Source organism: Drosophila kikkawai, chromosome 2L (genome assembly GCF_030179895.1).
Source record: "Drosophila kikkawai strain 14028-0561.14 chromosome 2L, DkikHiC1v2, whole genome shotgun sequence".
Classification (NCBI taxonomy): Eukaryota; Metazoa; Arthropoda; class Insecta; order Diptera; family Drosophilidae; genus Drosophila; species Drosophila kikkawai.
This window is the reverse complement of record NC_091728.1, coordinates 8,675,613-8,690,309: the sequence shown is the minus strand read 5'-3', so window position 1 is coordinate 8,690,309 and position 14,697 is coordinate 8,675,613. Positions and strand designations below refer to the sequence as shown.

The 14,697-nt window shown below is 46.4% G+C and overlaps 3 protein-coding genes across 4 annotated transcripts; all 3 read left to right on the top strand.

The window, feature by feature from the left end:
* Positions 1–509: 509 nt before the first annotated feature.
* Positions 510–12,477, top strand: dachs (unconventional myosin-IXb-like dachs). Of its 2 annotated transcripts, none has more exons than XM_070285247.1 (8): positions 510–949; positions 1,131–1,351; positions 6,672–6,994; positions 7,174–7,758; positions 8,635–9,339; positions 9,815–11,492; positions 11,553–11,710; positions 11,773–12,477. In XM_070285247.1, exons 1-8 carry the CDS (start codon positions 525–527, stop codon positions 12,088–12,090), a joined length of 4,413 nt encoding a protein of 1,470 aa, XP_070141348.1. In that variant the 5' UTR covers positions 510–524; the 3' UTR covers positions 12,091–12,477. The 2 variants fall into 2 exon arrangements, with proteins under 2 accessions (XP_070141348.1, XP_017022541.1); XM_017167052.2 differs by lacking the exons at positions 510–949; positions 1,131–1,351 and adding exons at positions 2,594–2,855; positions 3,256–3,630.
* On the top strand, positions 5,737–6,423 carry LOC108074846 (uncharacterized). Its single transcript, XM_017167054.3, has one exon. It carries the CDS (start codon positions 5,829–5,831, stop codon positions 6,249–6,251), a length of 423 nt encoding a protein of 140 aa, XP_017022543.1. The 5' UTR covers positions 5,737–5,828; the 3' UTR covers positions 6,252–6,423.
* A 304-nt stretch (positions 12,478–12,781) lies between the features above and the next one.
* LOC108074775 (uncharacterized) lies at positions 12,782–14,181 on the top strand. The gene is made up of 2 exons (XM_017166953.3): positions 12,782–13,928; positions 13,984–14,181. Exons 1-2 carry the CDS (start codon positions 12,822–12,824, stop codon positions 14,089–14,091), a joined length of 1,215 nt encoding a protein of 404 aa, XP_017022442.1. The 5' UTR covers positions 12,782–12,821; the 3' UTR covers positions 14,092–14,181.
* Positions 14,182–14,697: the final 516 nt, after the last annotated feature.

The following is a 14,697-nucleotide window of genomic DNA, read 5'->3' as shown; positions in this document are numbered from 1 at the left end:
TGGGCTGAGCTGAGCTGGGCAGTAAAAGGCATTAGCGTCCGTGTCTGTCACCTTCGTCATGGTCACGCTAATCGTGGTAATCGACTGCGCCAATAAACTGACAGGTTTATGGAGCCGCAGATGCGGAAGCCCCGCGCAGACGCACCTGATTTAAAAGCAATTAAAATGCGAATTGATGTCGCGATTGATTTCGCCTCCAGCTCAGCCCGTCTTAGCCATCGCAATCCGAATTCTCCAACTCGATCTTAGGTGTATCCACTTTCACTAGATCGCAAAATGCGCTGGCAGTGCATCCTGTGGAAAATTAATTAGGAAATGGGGATATGTTGGGGGATTGGGAAGTTCTTAAAGCCCTTCCTATTGGAGTTACTTGATATTAAAAGCTGATTATATTAAGCAGGCATATATAATATTTATAAGGTTGGGTAAGCTACCATTATCCTGCTGGTTTGAAATCTATATAAAATATTATCTTGCCATTCCAGTATTTGGCCAGTTAGTGGGTCCAGCAGGATGAGTCTGATATGTTGCTGCCGGATCAGACGTACGCCGACTACGATGTGGGCCACTCCCAGCTGCTGAGCTACCGCAAGAGCCGGAGTCGCAGCCTAAAGGCCCAACTTCAGCGATCCAAGAGCTCTGATGCCAGCAGCAGCAGCTACGAGCGAACAGCCGACTTCTTTGAGAATATACCCGACTTTCTCGGTGATTCCATCCCAGCTTTCTTGTTCAGTCCCCAGGAGCAGCAGGATGTCCAGCCCAAGGAGCGGGTGTTACAGAAGGGCAGGCAGAAGAAGGAGGAGCAGAAGCAAGAGGAGCACGAGGAGAGCGAAAGCACCAGTCGGAGCGATAACTGTGAGGACACCGAAGTCTTGCGCCTGTGCGAGGACTTTCTATGTCGCCATCGGATGCGTCCCGACTTCTTCTGTCAGTATCACAAGGCCGTCAGGTAATGTCAATGTTTTCAGTTAATGTTATTGTAATTCTTAGCCACAGAAGAAGCTTGCTGACCCTATAGATCCTCGGGGGCACTGCGAAATCAGCTTGCTTTAATTTATTATGCTAGTTTTATTTAAAAGTATAGATTTCATAGCAAAATTGTTAATATAGTTCTGTTACTTTGTACTTAGTTCAAGCACATCTTCACCACATCAAAGGAAAGCTTCACCCGCCGTTGTCGACTCCACACCCGCGTCCGGAGCAGCTGAAGTGGAGGTGAAGCCATCTAAGGAGCCCAAGGCCAAGGGAATAAGTGCTGTGGTGCAGAGGTTTACCAAGTTCTCGGCCATTTACACGCTGCCGGTGCCCAAGCGGAAGAAGACGTGCCACAAAACCACGGGAAACATAACTGGTAGGTGCACGAAGAAAAAAACAATTTTAATATATTTTCAACTCTGATTTTTTCTGGATTTTCGAGTCAAATCTAAGGGTTTTCATTTAAAATTTACTAATGAATTTGTAGTACACAAATATTATTATCAAAAATATATATTAATAATATTATCAAGAATATAAAGCGTTAAATTTGACATCTTTTTACACGTTTATATAGATTTTACACGGCTTAAAGTAATTTACTTTGGCTGTTACTTGACAATATAATCATAACGTGTACGCGACCACTGAAAGTTAGGATAGGTAAGGCTTCACAGCCTTATTCCGCCTCCCATGCCATTTTCTAAGACTGAAAATTATTGAGGTGGATACGCAGTTCTGGAGGCTTCAGTATAACTGTGTTTTTTCTAAAAAAGTTTCGGGGAAACCTTTAAAAAATAATAATTAAGCCTGATTAATTTTTTTACATAGCTTTCAAAGCGGGTTTAATCAAAGTCTCTAACCTTTCTATACCAGTTTATGTCAGTTTATCACACTGTTCCACACAAGTTGCAATGTTCCTTTAAAATAAATTATAAAAAAATGTATATTTCATTAGAATTGGGAAAAAATTATGTTTGACAAATAATAATAAAAATTAAAAAATACAATAATTAGAAAACAATAACCAATTTAATAAATATTATGTTAAAAATATAAAGAAATGTCCATTTTCAAACCTAAAGCATGAAAAACAAAGAAAACCATATTGTCAATAAAAAAGCTGATCAAAACTATGCCTAATTCGTACAAAAAATGGCTGTTGGGAAGATATAACATACCGTAGCATACTTTTGGCCACAATTCAATTGCATTTCGGCCCTGATCTACTGCCTGTCACCTTGTTGCAGCTCTTGCAAACTGCAACAAAGCATTGTTGCCGCTGTGGGAAATGTGACATGCAGCATGCACAACAAACAGCAAACAACAAACAATAAACAATAAACAATCGGCACTAATTAACACGCGACCAGCAAAGAGAAGAAAGAGAGAGAGACGAGCGGCAAACGACGGAGACAAACACTTGACCTCATATTTGAGCAACTGCGGCGGCGCGACGATGGTCCCGTGGTACCAGTGAGTAGCCAGCCCAGCAGCGGCAGAGCCTTTTACCTGGCGGAAAACCTACCTGCGCAGCTGCGGAGAGCCAGAGCGACCGAGAGCGAGAGCGGCCAGAAGATCAAGCGGAGCGGGAGCTTCCAGAGACCACCTTTCCAGCAGAAGCCATCAGTCTGCGTCTGGAGTTTCAAACGATCGCATCGGTGCTCGCGTTGCTCTGACGTCGTCGCCTTGGGAGCAATTCGATTGTGGAGTGAATAAAAAAAAAGAAACCCAATTAAGTTTATAATTAATCGCGCCAAGAGGTCACCGGTCGGCCAAAGCGAAAAAGTTCAAAGAGCCAGCAGCGAATCAATCTAGACACTGCTGCCTGCCCCCAAACTGTGTGGTACAAATACGGGTGCCTTCGAGGTGTACGAGAGGTATCTAAGCGCAGGTCTACACTGCGGACCTGGAGCTGGAGTTAAAGTTGGAAACTCGTTTTTCAAAAACGAGCGACCGAAAACGACGAAAAAAGTCTGCACAAAACGAGAAAATAAGCGCGCCCGCGAAGAAAACAAGCGAGAGGAGCGAAAAAAAAAGCACAACAATAATCAGAAATAAGAAATAAGAAAAGCAAGAGGAGGAGGAGGAGGAGGGAGAGCGGAGGATCCAGAACCCAAAGTATCTGGCGGATGCCGAGGAGAGCCGCCGGCCAGGCCAAGGCTCGCTGAGATTTGGTGTGCTCGCCCTTCTGCATTCTTTTTGCTTGTTTGCTTATTTTTTTTGTATTATTTTTTTCTTTGTATTTCGTGTGCCGTGCGGCCGCTTCACTTGTTGCAGCTGCATGTAGCTATAGATATTCGGGTACGGGTACGGGTTCGCGTTCGGGTTCGGTTTGTATGCCATAGATACAGATACAGATACAGAGCCTGTGCGGAAAACTAAAAACCTGTTCCCCCCAGTGCGTGTGTGCGCGAGTGTGAGTGTCAGTTGTGTGTGGTTGAGTGAGAGCCTGCTCACGGACACCGACACGGAGACGGATACGGCGGATACGGGATTATTCAAATAAGAAAACTACTCAAGTCGTTGTGGTCGCAAGGGGGCCTCACAAATGTACAACAACGATGGCCACATTGGGCCTGTCAAAAGTCTTCATACTGGATAAATACTTTACCGAATTGCAAAAATTTTGGGAGACGGAGAAGAAGCTGCAGGGTAAGTGAGACATTATCCCCAGGAATTTGGACGGGTTTTCTGTGACTCGCGACTGGCGAGTGCAAGAACTTCGTTGCTTAAGTCTTTTGATTTGGTTTGGTAGGGTAGGGCAGACATTCGACTGCAGCACAACATTATTTGTTTTTTATTTAAGTTTTAAGTACAAAATCATTTAAATAAATAAGAAAAATTCAACCACAATTCATTTAGCAGCTTAAATTACTTTGATGTAACTTATTTATTTTGAAGAAGAGAAGTCTCCGCCAGCAGTTGATTGGTTCTTGACTTGTCATTACCATAAGAAGCTGTGGCTCTGTGTATTTCAATCAACCTCCTAGCGCATTCATATTCATAACCATCCACAACAACTACAGTCCGAATATGCTTATATGGATACCTTGATCTTACACTCAAAAAATATTATATTATTTATATTTCCCATAAAGATAAAGATAAATTCATAAATAATTATGAAAGAATATTACTTGAATGTTATTCTTAAATAATTGTTCATGTTTAAAAAAGACTAAGACTAAGAATTAAATTTATATTGTCACAAAAATGTTAACCAAGTTGAGGGCAACATTTATTACTGTGTAGCTCTGGGCGCTTTTTGGTGTATGGGTGCCGCATGCCCCCGACTTGCAACATTTGGTTTGAGCTGCTCCCTCTGCGCTCTGCTCTCCCTCGGAACCCACATCGAACTGCGATGGAGACTGAGACGGAGACGTCTGGACACCAGGACGGATAACCTGAGCTTGGTGCGACGCCGACCAGTTTTTGGGCCGACTTCGTTACTCAGCTTCCAAGAAATGTTTTCTTTCCCCGCCGACTTTTTCGACATGCAAAAGCTATAGGATACTGCGAGTAAGGTAGCCAATAGCGAAACGATGACGAATTACTCACAAATGTTACAAATTAAATTTAATGATTTACCACGGGCCCCATAAAACTTTGATTTCCAATCACTAAACGGGGAAAAGGTCCGTCGCAGCGTCATAAAAACAAAAACCAAAGTCTTTAAAAAGATTTCAAAATACCTGCATGACTTGGATGGCAGTCTTTTCTGTACCCTTTTCCGTGGCTTTTGTCTTACATTTCTTGAGTGCAGCTGTAGGCAGCTCGAGAAACAACAAATCGAAGAAAAAGACCGAATCTAAAACTGGTTTCCTCCGCCAGAGCTAAAGCCATCAATGATATGCTTTTCTGTATATTGTCGAATCTGATTTTGTTGTAAGCTCCTCCGTGCCGTTGCCTCTCTGTTTTGGTTCGGAGAGAAACAGGCCTGTGGAAGGGCCATTTTCCCCCCAGCTTTTCATCGGCTAATTAGTTTGATTTTTGTTGAATGGTCTATGAAAATTGGTGAACAGCCAAGTCGGAGCTTTGGTTTGCCTGAGGTCGTCTCTGGCTTTGGCTGGGTTGTAACAATGACCCCTCGGCCTGTTTTGAAAGTTTCCATAAATCAGCCGGAGCGTGATCGTTTGTTCTTGAATCTCTTGTTTAAGCTGCCGCCAATTTTGTGTGTTTTCTGTTGTGTTTCATCTTAGCGCATTCTGTGTCTCCATTTTTCTCCGCTCTGGCGAAATTGGTTCATTAACATTTTATGTAAATCTACCCCATCCATATCTATTAAAATATCTTTAGATGCTCGGTCGGCACAAGCCTCTGCGGCCCGACTCGCGTGCAAAAAGCTCCGTCAGTCCAATCGAAATTAATTGGTGTGAATTTGATTTTCACTGTATTGAGTTGTTAATTGCCAATGCGAAAATTCCTCTTTGCCAAAAAGACTGAGGATATTTGAAAGAGTCACAAAACATTGGCCGAATTGTTAAGAAACTATGAAAAAGTTCGATCTTTTGCAAATATTTAAGATAAAGCAAAAGCCATTTATGTTTTTCTGCCAAGCAACAAAAGTGAACTCAACTTGCTTTTATTTAAATTTAATAAAATATTAATATTAAATGAAAACAGAACTGGAAGCGACTAAAAGTCATCTGTCGTCCGCTGTCAAAAGTAAACTTTTTTAGTTAGAAAAGCCTACTGAATGAAAGCCTTTAAACTAAAAAATCTTGATTTTGTACTCCATTTACTCATTGATTTGGTTGTCAATGTCTGGTCACTTTATACAAACTTGTCCTACAGTAAACCGGAAAGAACACTGCCAAAGTTAAAAGTTTACTTGTTACCATTGCTCCAACATGTTGGAAATGATTAACGAACCCATTCCCGAGGTGGACATGCTCAGTGTGTCCAAAAATGCAGAGGTGCAGCGCCGCGCCATCTTGGGCTTTGCTCCCCGAATCGGCTTGACCACCGTGGACTACGGTGAGCTCGACAGGATCGACGACTTCTATCTAGAGTGCCAGAAGTACCGCGACTTCTACCGTGATCCTCACAACAAACTGCACAAGCCGCCGCGCTTCCGCCTTCACCAAGGAAAATGTGCCATCAAGCTGGACCACAGCGTCGAGGAGCTGACCCGGCCTATCCTATGGACCACGGAGAAGCAGCCAGTAGTCTATCCCTTGTCGGGGGACACTTCCATGAATCTGGGCATACCAATTCCGCCCATGATAAGAGGGACCTACGACAGGTCGAGCTCCATAGCCTTCAAGCGGTAGACAGGAGAGCTGAAGGCTCGTTTCCCTTAAGTCCCTTGGTCGTTTCCCTTAAGTCCCTTGGGCCAGTTATCAGAGTGCTCAGCAACTAAGCACTTTGCGTTCTAAATTATTATGTAATCTTGTGATTAAAGATATAATTCTTTTATATCAGAAATTTGTTTGGTTTAAAATAGATGTTAAAATTGCAATATAAGGGTTTTAATGTGATTGGTGATGTAAAACCATCAATAGTCGTCAGAAAAGTAATGATTCTACAAATTTTGGTAGCATCGGTTCATAGAATAGAAACTGGTGCCGAGCTTACCAAATGTCACAAATCAGTGGTTGTTATACTGAACGTAACCAATAGGAATAAAGATGATTCTTTACTTATATATTATTAATTATAATCAACTTTTCTACGTTTCCCTGATCTTTCAGATGCATCTTCATCCAACGAGGCGGTTCACCTGCAGCAGCGTCTCAAGAGCCTGAGCACTGAGCTGGTGACCCTCCGAAATCGACTGCACGTTGGCCCAGGCCAAGGTCAGGGTCAAGGACAGAGTCCGGGCCATAATCAGGGCCAGGGCCATGGATCACAATCCCATAGTTCCCCCGGCGGCACCAACTCATGTCCAAAGGCGAGTAACTTTGACCTGAATGCCTCCAGCCCCAACCTGAATCTTAGCTCCAGCGGAGGTGGAGGAGGAGGAGGACTCTCAGCCAGCGCCCTGCAGCAGCACACAAATGGACAGCACGCAAAGGTGAGTTGAATATTTATATCTATAAATGGTTGACAATATATACATTTTTAAAAAATGTAATTTATCATAGGGCATCTTTATCTTTAATACATTTTGTGTAACTTGATAGACCTCCACATATCTTTATTTTTTGTTCCCAATTTTATCATGGAGATTTCCTTTTTTTATCCCTCAAATAGAATCACAACTTCAGCCAGACGCTGCCATCGAACTCTGGCTCCGGGGCAGGTGGCGGAGCTGTGGTATCGGCCAGGAACACCTCCATTCCGCACCCACTTCCGCATCAGCTGGGCGACAAGTCTGGCCTGTCGCACCAGCAGAGTGGCAACGGACGTGGCCCGTCCTCCGGGACCCTGCCCCACGGGAGCAGCATGGGAAACATCATGGGGCTGAGTTCCCATGCCCATTCCCACTCTCAAACACAGGCCACTGCCCACTCCAACTCCAATTCCAACACGCTGCCCATGCGCTCCTCAAACACCGGACACCTGAGTGCCACCAATGGCGGGATTGGCCAGCACGCCCTCAGCCATGCGCACAGCCAGCAGCTGCCGTTCATTCCGCAGCCGAAGCACGCCAATCCCTGCCAGAGTGTGAAGACGCTGCCCTTTGGCTTTGGGTTCTCTGGCGGCCAACAGAGGCTTCAGCAGCCGACCAATCCCCCGCCCAAGGACATGCAGGACCTGATTCATCTGACAGGGCCGCTCACTGAGCACGCCGTGATGCGGACGCTGCAGGCGCGCTTCAACGAGCAGCGCTACTTTGTGAGTATGGAAAAGATTTCTGGAGTCACTAGACTCGCTGCAAACCGGTTCCAGAGACACTCGGAGCAATTATTCTGATAGTTTGTCATTAAAAGCCAACTCGGTTTGCACCCGGCCGCAGATTAACAGCTAATTTCGACAATTACTCAGTGTGTGCGCCCCTCTGGCGAAAGCAAAGGAAGTGTATGTTTGCTGGTGATCTGGCTGGTCCAAGGGAACGGCAACTGAAGCCACGGATGGGGTGTGATCACATGTAACTGGTGGGGCTCCAGGCCTTTATTTGTTGTGCCTCCGCTCCAGATTATACAGTGCAAAACGGAGCGGAAAATTGATTAAATTTAAATGTGCTGCCACTGCACCGTTTTTTCCTCTCTTCAAATTATTATAATTAAATAATTTATGCGGCTATTAAGCTTAAATAAACATATAATAGTCTTTAATTAGAGCAGTGTTGTCTTTTTATAAAGTTTCAAATATATTATTTGAGATTTATTTATCTTGTCTTTATTTAAAAAATGAGCTTCCAGAAATTGTAATTATATTTATTTTAAACAAGTCTTTCTACCAAAACAGCGTCTTAAAGTTTGATAAAAATTAAATTTGGGAAGCATTTTTGTATAAATATAAAGTATAAAGTGAAAGAGATTGAATGAATTTTCACTAAAAAACTCAAGTTTCAGGGGTTTTGCTTTATCTATCCAATTTAACCCGAGAAAACAAAGACCCCTGAAGTTCGCTCCAAGTTCTCCAAGTGATTTTATCTTTCATAAGATGAGGCTTTCTCTGGAACTGGCCAAAAGTACACCGAAATTCTTGACTCATCACCTTTATTAATGCCCTCACATTCATCTTATTAAATATTATTTCACTTTTCAGACTAACGTTGGTCCGATTCTGCTCTCCATTAATCCCTACCTGGATGTGGGAAACCCCCTTACTCTCACATCCACCCGGGCTCTGCCGCTGGCCCCCCAGCTCCAGAAGATCGTCCAGGAGGCAGTGCGTCAGCAGAGCGAAACGGGCTATCCGCAGGCCATCATCCTCTCGGGCACTTCGGGAGCTGGGAAAACGGCCAATGCAATGCTCATGCTGCGCCAGCTGTTTGCCATCGCGGGCGGAGGACCAGAGACGGATGCCTTCAAGCATTTGGCCGCTGCTTTTACGGTGCTGCGATCCCTAGGCTCTGCCAAGACCACCACCAACTCGGAGTCCAGTCGCATTGGGCAGTTCATCGAAGTGCAGGTGACTGACGGAGCACTGTACCGCACCAAAATCCACTGCTACTTCCTCGACCAGACGCGCGTCATCCGGCCGCTGCCCAAGGAGAAGAACTACCACATATTCTATCAGATGCTGGCCGGGCTGAATCGGGAGGAGCGCCAGAAACTCCATCTGGAGGGATATTCGCCGGCCAATCTGCGGTACCTGCGCGGCGATTCTGCCCAGAACGAGCAGGAGGATGCGGTCCGCTTCCAGGCGTGGAAGACCTGTCTGGGCATCCTGGGCATTCCCTTTCTGGATGTGGTGCGAGTCCTGGCCGCTGTTCTGCTGCTGGGAAATGTTCAGTTCATCGATAGCGGGGTGAGTAGGGGAATTGTTCTTAGTTTCTAGTTAAGTAAATGCAAGAATATGAAAATTATGCTTTAAAGCCGGCGGTTTCGTCCGATCGTTCCTGTTTTTCTTTTTGTATTTTAATTATTTTTTAACGGATGAGCACTGCTTGAGCACCAATTGGACCAAGCAGTTTCCAATTGGACTTGTCGGTTAAGCAGTGCATATAAGCAGTGTGTTTAAGCAGTACCTATCTTTAGACAGCATCTCCGCTGATGCCGCCTTGGTGTAAGGGCTAGAGTGTGGGTTTCCCAAACCGCTCAACGCGTGTTCGAATCTCGCTCCAGCCTTGTGCTAAAAGATTTCTTGCGCTGATGGAATGTATTTATTTACATCGTCTAGTGGTAATTTACGTCTGAAAAGAACCGTGTTTGATGTTTTTAATTCTGAGCGAGAAATATTTTGCCTTTTGGTGATCCTAATTAATTATTCTTCCTTCTTTCAGGGCCTGGAGGTTGACGTAAAGGGAGAGACGGAGCTAAACTCTGTGTCCAGTTTGCTGGGCGTTCCACCTGCCGCTCTCTTTCGCGGCCTCACCACCCGCACCCACAATGTGCGTGGCCAGCTGGTCAAGTCCGTCTGCGGCGATGGGGATGCCAACATGACGCGCGACTGCCTAGCGAAGGCTCTGTACTGCCGCACGGTGGCCACCATAGTGCGCAGGGCCAACAGCCTGAAGAGGCTGGGATCCACGTTGGGCACCTTGAGCTCGGACTCCAACGAGTCGGTGCACAACCAGGCGGATGCTGCCTCGCAGCACGCCTCCACGATTGGCGGGGGAAACGCAGGCTCCAAGTCGATGGCTGCCCTCAACAATGCGGTGCGTCATGCCACCGACGGCTTCATTGGGATCCTGGACATGTTCGGGTTCGAAGAGCCCTCGCCGCACGCCCACCTGGAGCATCTGTGCATCAACCTGTGCGCCGAGACCATGCAGCACTTTTACAACACACACATCTTCAAGTCCTCGGTGGAGTCCTGCCGGGACGAGGGCATCGTGTGCGACACCGAAGTGGACTATGTGGACAATGTGCCCTGCATCGATCTGATTTCGTCCCTGCGAACAGGTCTGCTCAGCATGCTGGACGCGGAGTGCTCGGTGCGAGGCACCGCCGAGAGCTACGTGGCCAAGTTGAAGGTGCAACACCGCTGCTCCAGCCGCTTGGAGACAAAGCCCACCGCCGAACCGCACGACCCGCGCATGTTCCTCATCCGTCACTTTGCCGGCCGCGTGGAGTATGACACCACGGATTTCCTGGACACGAATCGCGACGTGGTGCCGGACGATCTGGTGGCGGTGTTCTACAAGCATACCTGCAACTTTGGCTTTGCCACCCATCTCTTTGGCTCGGAGCTGAAGGCTCTGTATGCCCAGCAGCAGGCGCCGCGAGGGCTGAGTTTCCGCATCTCGCCCACCTCCCACTCGGATCTGCTGAACGGTGACGAGCCGGTTTCCACGCTGACCCAGGACTTCCACACCAGGCTGGACAACCTGCTCAGGACCTTGGTGCATGCTAGGCCGCACTTTGTGCGCTGCATTCGGAGCAACGGATCCGAGGCGGCCGGCAGCTTTGACCGGGCCACCGTGGTGCGTCAGATTCGGTCCCTGCAGGTCCTGGAAACGGTCAACTTGATGGCCAGTGGTTTTCCCCATCGCATGCGGTTCAAACAATTCAACGCCCGCTACCGGATGCTGGCTCCATTCCGTTCCCTGCGGCGCAGCGAAGACAAGGCCTTGGAGGACTGCCAGCTGATCCTGCAGTATGCCATGGAGCAGCCCCCTGTGCTGGACGGATCGGTGACTCTGGCCTGGGCTCCCGGCAAGCGGCATGTCTTCCTCAGCGAAGGCATTCGCCAGCACCTGGAGCATCTGCGCACGGAGATCCGACACAAGAGCGCCACCCTGATGCAGGCCACCTGGCGGGGTTGGTGGTGGCGCAAGAAGGTCGGCAGTGGTAGCCTCAAGCGTATCCGGGCCAGTCACCATCAGCCACAGCCGACAGCCAGTGTTCCTCTGGTGGGTAACAAGACTGGCAATGGCCACACCTCCACATCTCAGAGCAAGGCGGCATCATCCACAATGGCCGCCCTGGCAGCAGTCGCAGCCTCCGCTCCCACGACAGGTGAGAGGAACTCCCTTTAATACATTTTTCATCTAAAAACAAATTATCTTTCCCACACAGTCCCTCGCTTATCGGCCAAATCCACGAACCTGGGGATCGGCGGTACTGTAACCAGGCCCAGGCCACAGCCCATTGCAGGGACTCCTCCGCCAGATCCTCATGAGAAGTGCGACCAAAAGATCATACAACAGACCTGCAGTCTTTTCGGACTTGATTTGGTAACTGAAAAATAGGAATTTTGGTGTTATTAACTATTACTAACGTAATTTATATTCAACAGGAACGACCACCGCCGGTGCCCGCCTCCCGTTCCTACACGATAAGCGGTAACTCCAAGCTGGGTTATCCGCAGAGTCGCGTCATGAAGATGAACTTTCCCGAGGAATCAGGCCAGGCGGAGGCGCAGCAGCTGAAGAAGGGCGAGGCGGTGACCGTGGTGGGGGCATCTACCGGTCGGGGTCACTTGCTGGTGGAGCACAGGGGCCAAAGCTACCACGTGCCCTTCCAGTACATGGAGCTGATGAGTTCCGGCAGTACCAATGGCAGTACAGTTCCCACAGCGCTTCCGACGGGCCAGGGAACTGGCGTTAAGATTTGAAGATGATCCAGGCGGATGCCAATCCCTTTTGCTCCAAGACTGTATATACATATATCCCATCACAAACGCATGCAAGCCAGATTTACGTAGTATTATTCATGTGTTTAAAATATAAACGCCAATCCATAGGTTGTAATACAAATACACACTCACAAGTGCCAATCCAATAAGTTCTTCCATCTAAATCGTAAGAATTTTATACGTTACTGAGACTATTCTATATAAACTGGGTAATTTCAAATGCTCCGCGAAATTATCCACTAAACGTAGAACAAGGAAAAGTGTGCCTTGTAGACATAATACTTTTCAGAATCACATAATGTACTTTGTTGTCCTAAGGGTTCATTACTTCATTCAAATAAACGAGCATGCATTGAAAAGTTCAAATATTACTGTTTTATTTATTTTTTATTTTTTTAACTTTATTAAGTAGTTGGTTCAAAGTTTTTGCAATTGCTGGATAGATTAAGTCTAGAAAAGCACCTGCATATTTTTTTAATATATTTTCTATTTTTAGTATTAATACAAGTTTTAAAAAACCTCTAAGCTTTTCCCTAAAAATTCTTCCCCCCTAAAATTCCCCCTAGGACGGGGAAAACCCCTAACCAGGAAATCATGCGCGGTCGATAACAATATCGAGTGTACAGTCTCTTATCGATATTTACATGTGATAGTTTTTTAGTGTTACCTTATTATTTATTTATTTCTTTGTTTATTATTTACACTCAAAAATGGAGAAAATTAATGAAGACCTGTGGCTTAAAATCCTCCAGTTTCTGCCCATGATCGACCAGATATCTTTGGCCCAGGTGAACGACAGTATCCGGGAATACGTGAAGTACTACTGGCGGCTCAGCAAGTCGGTCACGCTGACCGGCGATGTCATGGAGCTCTTCGGTGCCCACGAGCCGCTGATGCTGGAGGGACTGGAGTGCTGGTCGGGTTCGGTGAAGAGCCTGAAGATTAGCAGGGGTAGCATGGAGCTGCTGAAGAAGTGGACTCCATACAGCTTTCCGCAGCTGCGGACGCTCGCCTGCGAAATGGACTACAATCTGGAGGAGGCGGACGATGAGACACTGCTCCTAACAAACCTGTTCCCGCTATTGACACGCCTAACGCTCACCAGCAGCACCACCGGCTGCCACTTGTGGCGCTGGAAGCTGCTGAAGGAGCTGCATCTGATCTGGTGCGAGTACCTGGACACGGACACCTTCAAGGAGATCTTCAGCACGCTGCAGCTAACGAAGCTAACACTGCTTTACTACGGCTACAATGTCACTTTGGGCGAGGATGTGCTGGAAGCCGCCCGGTGTTCCACGCTAGAGGAGCTCCAGATCGATGATCACCACCTGCTGGGCGACTTTCTGCCCCAGCTGCTGCGACTGCCCAACTTCCGGCGCCTCTCCTTCTACACGCGCGACTACTACGAGTACCTGCTGGATTCGATAGCCAAGATCCAGCCGCTCAAGGTGCGTTCGCTGCTCTTCCACGACTCCTACTGGAGCAGTGAGCTGGTCACGGACGCCATCGAAGTAATGAGGAATCTGCGCAGGCTGGTACTGCAGGACGACGACATCGAATCGCAGCTGCTGCACACCATCTGCCACAAGCTGCCGCATCTGGAAGAGCTGCATCTACTGAAGATGCGCGACCTACCCTCGCCCGTTCAGCTGTGGAAGATGGTAGGTGCCTGCCCCACGCTCAGGATTCTTAACCTGTCGTCCACAAAGTTGTGCTATCAGATGGTCCAGCCCAGTACAACCATGGCCAAAGTTCTGCTACATCGCAATGCTCCGCTGACTCTGCATCTCCACGACACTGGCTTGGACCCCCAAAGGGTAGGTTTTAACTATTAACTTTTTAAATAGTTTCTAATATCTATATATTTTTTAGGTCCTACCTGACCTTGAGCATCCCAACTTAAAAATCTCATTCGAGCCCATTGAGCTGAATATTTGGAGCTCGCGTTTTGTTGAAATTGAATTCAATCCTGACTCGTAAAAATATATGGCCTTCTCTTCTGTTTAAAATGTAAATTTCTGTCATACTTGCAAAGTATTAGCCTTATCAAAAACCTAAATACTGTGTTTTTGTCTAATTTTGTATATACTTTTCGAATAAAATTAGTTACTAAAACTAAAATTAAATATAAATACTTATGCGTTTTAACATTAATAATAAATAATAAGGTGTCGCGTAAAGCTAAAGTCTTTATGTGGTTTGTGATACAATATTAATAATAATTTTATAAAACCATACATGTTGCCTTATCTTCCGAGTTTAGCTCTTAAGTATTCTACTAATTCTCAGCTCTTTCATAACCTAATTTCGATTTAATGTTTAATCTTTCCATCAAAAAGGCTTCAATGGAATTTACTACCAATTTTATTGTTCCTCGAAGTCCACTTACTAGCCAAAGCCATGCATAAATCAGCCGGTTCTAATTCACTTCTAAATAAATAAATTCAATTGCATTGCTGCTTTATGGGTTTGCTAGATGTCTTATGCGTTTGCAGCTCCCCAAAGGATACATTTTATGAGCACAGGATAGAAGATGGATGGAGTAAATGGCTCACAACCACCTGGGCAGACACAAACCACAACTGT

Coding starts and splice junctions, on each gene's coding strand:
- dachs (XM_070285247.1), top strand. CDS start 525: ATGTTGCTGCCGGATCAGACGTACGCCGACTACGATGTGGGCCACTCC. Junction 7,759..8,634: donor TCAACGAGCAGCGCTACTTT/GTGAGTATGGAA, acceptor TTCACTTTTCAG/ACTAACGTTGGTCCGATTCT. Junction 11,711..11,772: donor GTCTTTTCGGACTTGATTTG/GTAACTGAAAAA, acceptor TATATTCAACAG/GAACGACCACCGCCGGTGCC.
- LOC108074846 (XM_017167054.3), top strand. CDS start 5,829: ATGTTGGAAATGATTAACGAACCCATTCCCGAGGTGGACATGCTCAGT.
- LOC108074775 (XM_017166953.3), top strand. CDS start 12,822: ATGGAGAAAATTAATGAAGACCTGTGGCTTAAAATCCTCCAGTTTCTG. Junction 13,929..13,983: donor CTGGCTTGGACCCCCAAAGG/GTAGGTTTTAAC, acceptor TATATTTTTTAG/GTCCTACCTGACCTTGAGCA.